The sequence below is a fragment of the Melospiza georgiana genome, chromosome 23 (assembly GCF_028018845.1).
Source record: "Melospiza georgiana isolate bMelGeo1 chromosome 23, bMelGeo1.pri, whole genome shotgun sequence".
NCBI classification, from domain to species: Eukaryota; Metazoa; Chordata; class Aves; order Passeriformes; family Passerellidae; genus Melospiza; species Melospiza georgiana.
In genome coordinates, this window is record NC_080452.1 from 5,628,107 (window position 1) to 5,635,994 (window position 7,888).

The 7,888-nt window shown below is 60.6% G+C and overlaps 1 protein-coding gene across 1 annotated transcript; it reads left to right on the top strand.

Moving 5' to 3' along the window:
* Positions 1 to 194: 194 nt before the first annotated feature.
* Positions 195 to 6,458, top strand: SYPL2 (synaptophysin like 2). The gene is made up of 6 exons (XM_058039842.1): positions 195 to 245; positions 811 to 882; positions 2,531 to 2,649; positions 4,087 to 4,288; positions 4,369 to 4,560; positions 6,330 to 6,458. The coding sequence occupies exons 1-6, from the start codon at positions 195 to 197 to the stop codon at positions 6,456 to 6,458; spliced, it is 765 nt and encodes a 254-aa protein (XP_057895825.1).
* Positions 6,459 to 7,888: the final 1,430 nt, after the last annotated feature.

Here is a 7,888-nt window from a genome sequence, read left to right on the forward strand (position 1 = left end):
GGGCGCTGCGCTGCCCGGCGGGCCCGGGGGCGGCCCGGGGCGGGGGGCTGGCCCGGGGGGCCCGGCCCAGGGGCGCTGCCGGGGGCGGGGCGGTGCTGCCCGCCCCGGGGGCGCTGCGCTGCCCGGTGGCGGCTCCCCCAGCGGAGCCGTCCCAGCGGGCGGCGGAGGCAGCACCGACCGCCCCCGGCCCGGCCATGTCGGAGCCCGGCGCCCCCGCGGCCGGTGATAAACCGCCCCGGCTCCAGGTAGGGCTCCGGTGCGTCCCCCCCTCCCGGTGACCGCGGCAGGCTCCCGGTGCAGCCCCTCGGTGTCCCGGCACTGTTGCTCGGGGCAGCTCCCGGTGTTCCGCGGTGTCCCGGAGGAGTCCGTGGTGTCCCAGTGCCGATCCCCGGAGCAGTGCACGTTGTCCCGTTGTAGCCGCCTGTGCGAGCCCCGGTGCCGCGGTGCACCCTCCGCTGCTCTGCTGCCGCGGCCGATGCCGTTCCCCGGTTCCCCAGGGCAGCCCCTGCCCGGGGCAGTCCCGTTGCAGCCCCCCCGTCTCCCTGGGACAGCTCCCCGGTTCCCCGGTGCGGCCCCTCCTGTTCACCGGGGCAATCCCTCCGGTTTCCCGGAGTAAACCCTTCTCCACCGAGCCAAGCTCCAGCCCGGAGCAGGGCCCTTTCCAGCCCCGTGACTCCCGTTACAGCCCCGTGCCCGGGGCAATCCCGCTGTGGCAATTCGGGGTGGCACCCCAATCCCCCGGTGCTGTCCCGGTGCTGTCCCGGTGCCGTCCCGGTGCCGTCCCGGTGCTCCCGCCGCTCTCTCCTGCAGGACCGCGTCCTTCGCGGGCTGCGCTGGGGTCGCCTCCAGGAGCCGCTGGGTTTCATCAAGGTGCTGGAATGGGTGAGTGACCCCCGTGTGTCCCCCCAGACCCCCCGTCACAGCCCCTGCTCCAGCCCTGCTCCCCACAGCCCGCAGTCCCCCCACATTTGGGGGGCTCCGTTCCTTCCTGCAGGAATCCCAGAGCCCCCAGAGTTTCCTGCACGCCATCAGCAGCGGGGGGGGGAGGGACCCCCCTCGTTTTGGGGGGTCCGGGGGAAGGGGGGAGCAGGGCCACACGGGTTCGGGCCACCAGCCCCTCCCGGTGACCTTGAGCAGGTGGCTGTGCCCGGCCCTGCCAGAGGGGACGGTGACACCGGGGTGCCGGGTCCCTGCCGCTGCCAGGGGCTCAGGGGGCACTGGGCGGGTGGGGGGGTGTGTGGGGAGGGGACTGAGGGTCAGTGAGCCCCAGCAAGGGGGACCCTGGGGACAGGGGGGCAGCCAAGCGCCCGCGGCTCTGTCCTGCGCTGGCCGTGCCATGAATGGCTCCTGGCAGATTGGGTTTCAGGGTGGCATTTCTGCAGCTCGGCCTCGCCAGGGCCGGGGGGCTCCCGGGGGGAACTGAGGTACAGGGGGGGCTCAGCTCTCTTTGGGCATCTCCCACAGGGAGAAGGCAGCTTGAGGGGCTTTCCCCAGTCCTACAGCTCTTTGGTTTGCATAATCCCACCCACGGGGGCTCTGGGCTCCCCCTGCCATTGAGGCCACCATGTGGGATCAGACCTCATGTGCAAAGACAGCCCAAAAACAAAAACGAGGAGAAAATCCCTGGAGGATCCACTGAAACCCCTGCTTACACCCTTAGTGCCACACACGGGCTGCCCATCCCTGCTGGGGATTATTCATCAGTATTTCTGAATCAATTCCATTTAAAACTCCCAATCTTGTCCCCAACATCCCAGTTAGATCCTTTCTTATTCTGCTCCTGAGGTGTACCTGTCTTTGTAACAACATTGTCCAGCCCTCAAAGGATGTTCTTAGGAAGGAGGAGCAGGCTGGTTGGATTTTTGAGATGTTAATTTGCATTAGCAACTCAACACGTTTGAGAGACCATTCTGGATTGAACAGCAGTTGTTGTTCACTCACATTCCTCACTATGTTGGAGCCTATTTCATACACTTCAGGTTCAAGTTTGGGTTGAGTCTGAACTATTTGAGTCCCGGTGTGGGTTGTATAAGGTCCTGCTGTTGTAAAAGGTGCAGTGTCTATTTTAAATTTCAATGATCCCCCGTTTCATCTGGGAGGGTTGGGAGCTCGGCCAGGGGGAGCTGTGGGAAAACCCTTTGGGAATGGTGTTTCCCAGCACCCTCATCCAAGAGATGAAAGCAGTGTCACTCCAAGAGCAAGGGAGGGCAGTGCTGGCTCCTGGGGAGGGGACAGATCCGGGGGTGCCACCATGGGGATGCTCCCAGCTGCCTGGACACCCACTCTGGCACTCAGTACCCTGCCCAGAATTAAGGGGCGATCTGGGTGGGCTTGGCCTTGGTGTCCCCACCCCCCCAAACATGACCCCACCCTCAAATCCCATTGGAATGCCAGTGCTGGAGGGAAGCCCTGAGGCCAGCCCCTGGGGGGGGCAGCTTGCCCATTACTGAGTGCCAGGGGATGCAGCCTGCCCCCCGAGGATGAAAGGGGCCCCAGAGCTCACCCCCTGACCCTTCACCCTCTCCTGTAGCTCTTTGCCATCTTCGCCTTCGGCTCCTGCGGCTCCTTCAGCGGTGAGACCGGAGCCACAGTGAAATGTGAAGGTGGAGGGATGACAGCCATCAGCATCCAGTTCGGGTACCCCTTCAGGTGAGGGGTGCTGAGCCCCCCAGGCTGCCCCACACAGGCTGGGGAGGCTGGGCTGGGTTAGATTCCCTTCCTGCTGGCAGGACCTCCATGGGACCACAGCCATGGTGTCTGCAGAGCTGTGTTCAGCTGGAAACCACCCACACCCTGACCCCGTGGGACATCCCCTGGCATCCCTGCCACTTCCTGACACCACCCAGGGGGATTCTTGTAAATCACAAAAGACTGGATGGGGAAGGAGGGAAATTCTCAGTACTCGGGGAAGTCCACGGGAATCCTGATTTATCTGAGTTGGGCCAGATGAGAGTCACAGTTCCAACCCCTTTTCTCTGCCGCCTGCCCCATGCCAGGGCACTAGATCATGGAAAAGAATCCAGGTTATGGCAGTGGATCTGTGCCCTCCATTCCCAGGGGACCACCCCATGCTGGTTATTCTATCTATCACCATCAAACCTTCCATTCCCAGGGGACCACCCCAGCCCTTACTTCATCCATCTCTCCCATGCCAGGGGACCACCCCAGCCTGGTTATTCTGTCCATCCTTGTCACCACCTCCATTCCCAGGGGACCACCCCAGCCCTTACTCCATCCATCCCTACATTCCCAGGGGACCACCCCAGCCTAGTTATTGTAGCCATCCTTGTCACCATCTCTATTCCCAAGGGACCACCCCATCCTGATTATTCTGGACATGCCTGTCACTATCTCCAGTCCCAGGGGACCACCTCAGCCTGGTTATTGTAGCCATCACCATCAAACCTTTCATTCCCAGGGGGTCACTGCAGCACTTACTCACTCCATCCATCCATCCATCCATCCATCCATCCATCCATCCATCCATCCATCCCTCCCATCCCAGGGGACCGCCCCAGCCTGGTTATTCTGAACATCTCTGTCACCATCTCCATTCCCAGGGGACCACCCCATCACTTCCATCCATCCATCCATCCATCCATCCATCCATCCATCCATCCATCCATCCATCCATCCATCATCCATCCATCCATCCATCCATCCATCCATCCATCCATCCATCCATCCCTCCCTCCATTCGCGGGGGACCACCCCAGCCTGGTTATTGTAGCCATCACCATCAAACCTTCCATTCCCAGGGGACCACCCCAGCACTTACTCCATCCATCCATCCATCCATCCATCCATCCATCATCCATCCATCCATCCATCCATCCATCCATCCATCCATCCATCCATCCATCATCCATCCATCCATCCATCCATCCCCCATCCATCCATCCATCCATCCATCCATCCATCCATCCATCCATCCATCCATCCATCCCAGTGGACCACCCCATCCTGGTTATTCTATCCATCCCCATCACCATCTCCATTCCCATGGGACCACCCCAGCATGGTCACACCACCCAGCCCCACCCTCCTCTCCATTCCCAGCCCCCTGACCCCCTCCCTGTACCCCAGGTTATACCAGATTCCCTTTGGGATGCCCAACTGTGAGGATGAATCAGAAGCCCGCACCCTGTACCTCGTGGGCGATTTCTCCGCTCCCGCCGAGTTTTTCGTGACCCTGGGGGTCTTCTCCTTCCTCTACTCCATGGCTGCTCTGGTGCTCTACCTCCGCTTCCATTCCCTGTACACGGAGAACACGAAGCTCCCGTTCACAGTAAGGCAGGCTCGCCCCGGGGCACGCGAGCCCAGCGCCGTGCCAGGGTGCCAGCTGATGCCAGGCTCTCGTCCTGGCAGGATTTCTGTGTCACCGTCTGCTTTGCCTTCTTCTGGCTGGTGGCGGCGGCGGCGTGGGGCAAGGGGCTGAGCGACGTGAAGGCGGCCACGCGCCCCTCGGCCCTCATTGCTGCCATGGCCGTGTGCCAGGCCGACGGCGTGCTCTGCAACGCTGGCACCACGCCCGCCATGGGGCTGGCCAACATCTCGGTGGTGAGGGCACGGGGGCACGCACAGGGGCATAGACATGGGCACACATGGGCACACACACGGGCACGCACATAGGCTTACACATGGGCACACAGGGGCACAGAGGGGCACATACAGGCACACACAGGCACACACACATGGGCACACACAGGAGCACACACATGGGCACACACAGGAGCACACACATGGGCACATACAGAGACAAGCACATAGGCAGACACATGGGCACACATATGGGCACACACAGGCATATAGGGGCACACACACAGGCACACACACATGGACACACACACGGGCGCACACACAGAGGCATGTACACGGGCATATACAGGGGCACACATACACATGGGCACACACACACACAGGAGGGCACAGGGGCACACACATGGGCACGCAGGTGTACATACACGTTTGGCCACACCTGTGCCAGATTCCTGAGCTCAGCCAGGAGAGGGCAGCATGGAAATGTGGGTGAAAACATTCCACAGCCACCTGCCTTGGTACCACGGGATGGGGGATCAACACTGTATCCCCCCCCCACTGGGATCCTGGCACTGGGAATGGGCACCCTGCACTGGGAATGGGCACCCTGCACTGGGATCCTGGCACTGGAAATGGGCACACAGCCATCAGGGAGTGCCAGGATGGGGTGTGGGGTGGTGATGCATTCCCTGGCAGTGTTTGGGATGTGTGGGGTGTGTGATGTGCATGGGGGCATGGGGCATATGAGGTGCTTGAGGTATAAGGGGCTCATGGGGTGAAGTGGGGTGCATGGGGTGCATCTGGCATTGGGGTTACACAGTGCACATGGGGTGCATGGGGCATATGGGGCATATAGGGCCCATGGGGTGCACAGGTTGCATGGCACATGTGGGGCAGATGGGGTGCACAAGGTGCCTGGGGTGCATGGGTGGGGATTTTGGGGTGTGTGGGGCACAGGGCGTGGGTTACACATGGGGTGCGTGGGATGTAGGGGAATTATGGCAGGTATGGGGTGTGTGGGGCACACACCATGCATGCAGTGTATGGAATTTATGGGAAGTGTAGGGTGAGTGGGGTGTATGGAATGTATGGGAAGTTTGGGGTGCATGGGGTGTATAGGGCACACACTACATACAGGCTGCATGCAGTGTATGGAATGTATGGGAAGTTTGGGGTTCAGGGGATGCAGGGGGCACACACGATGCACAGGGTACACAGGATGTATGGAATGTATGGAAAGTTTGGGGTTCATGGGGTTCAGGGGGCACACACGATGCACAGGGTACACAGGGTGTATGGAATGTATGGAAAGTTTGGGGTGTATGGGGTGCAGGGGGCACACACGATGCACAGGGTACACAGGGTATATGGAATGTATGGAAAGTTTGGGGTTCATGGGGTGCAGAGGGCACACACGATGCACAGGGTGTATGGAATGTATGGGAAGTTTGGGGTGTATGGGGTGCAGAGGGCACACACGATGCACGGGGTTCATGGGGTGCAGAGGGCACACACGATGCACAGGGTACACAGGGTGTATGGAATGTATGGGAAGTTTGGGGTGTATGGGGTGCACAGGGCACACACGATGCACAGGGTACACAGGATGTATGGGAAGTTTGGGGTGCATGGGGTGCAGAGGGCACACACGATGCACGGGGTTCACGGGGTGCTCGGAGCTCATGGGGCGCACAGGGTGTGTGTGGGGTGCTATGCTCCCCCAAGGCCGCCCTGTGGGACCCTCTCCCTTTTTCTCTGCCCTCTCCCCTCTCCCCTTTCCTCTCCTGCAGCTCTTCGGGTTCCTCAACTTCCTGCTGTGGGCCGGGAACTGCTGGTTCGTGCTGCGGGAGACGCCGTGGCTGCGGCCGCCCGCGCCCCGCGACAGCGCGGCCGAGCAGGGCGCCATCGACAAGCAGTGACCGGGGGGACCCAGCCCGGGGGGACCCAGCCCGGGGGGACCCTGCCCGGCCCCCGGGACCTCGCGCCGGCCGCCAGCCCGGGGACCGGGTGTCGCTGTCCCCGGGCTTGGAGCTGCAGGGGGACACGGAGTCCCGGGGGTCCCGCTCGGTGTCGGGGGCTCCGTGTGTCACCCCGGGGGTCCCGCTCGGTGTCGGGGGATCCGCTCCCCGGGGTCCGTGTCTGTGTGGGGCGCATAAAGTCCTGGCTACCAGCTGTGCACTGGGGCTCCTGTGTCTGCCTCGGTGCGGAGCTCAGCACACCCCCGGTCCGTGCAGGGATAAACCCGTCCCATCTCTGGTATGGGGTGAGCTGTGGGTCCCAGACCAATATTGGGCTGATAGAGGGTCCCAGACAGGTCACAGAGGACCCCAGATCAGTAAAAGGATAATCAGGAAATCCAGTCTGGTATTGGGATAATATTGGGAGCACCAGTCCAGTATAGGGACAATCAGGAACCCCAGTCCAGTGTTGGGATAATATTGGGAGCGCCAGTCCTGTATAGGAATAATCAGGAACCCTAGTCAGTAAAAGGATAATCAGGAACCCTAGTCCAGTATAGGGACAATCAGGAGCCCCAGTCTGGTATTGGGATAACATTGGGAGCACCACTTCAGTATAGGGACAATCAGGGACCCCAGTCCAGTGTTGGGATAATACTGGGAGCACCAGTCCTGTATAGGAACAACTGGGAACCCCAGCCCAGTATTGGGATAACATCGGGAGCACCAGTCCTGTATAGGGATCATCTGGACCCCCAGCCTGGTATGGGAATAATGGCAAGGAGTCCCAGCTCCAGATAGGGATAATAGGGAACCCCAGACCAGTGGAAGGGTAATGGGGGATCCCAGGCATAACAGGGGTCCCCATCCCCACACAGGAATAACCTGGAACCTCAGCCTTGTCTCGCAATACTCTGGGCTCAGAGCCCAGTATAGAAATAACCATACCAGACCCCAGGTACCCCCATCCCCTTACAGGGGTAACAGGAGACCCCAGCCCCTTATAGGAGTAACTGGGGTTCTGGGTCTGATATGGGGACAACAGGGAACTCCAACCTGTTATAGGGATACTGAGCGCCCCTAACCTGTTAGAGGGATACCAGCTACCCCAGCACGTTATAGAGATACCAGGAAACCCCATCCCCGTACAGGCGTGACAGGAAACTCCAGCCCCTTAAGGGAATAAATGGGATTCTGGGTCTGGTATGGGGATAACAGGGAACCCCAATTGAGTATAGGGATGCTGAGTGCCCCTAATCTGTTACAGGGATGCTGAGTGCCCATAACCTGTTATAGGGATACAGGGTACACCCATCCCCATATATCCCCCACCCCCATCCCCATCCAGGGATAACAGGAGACCCCAGCCCCTTATAGGAATAACTGGAGTT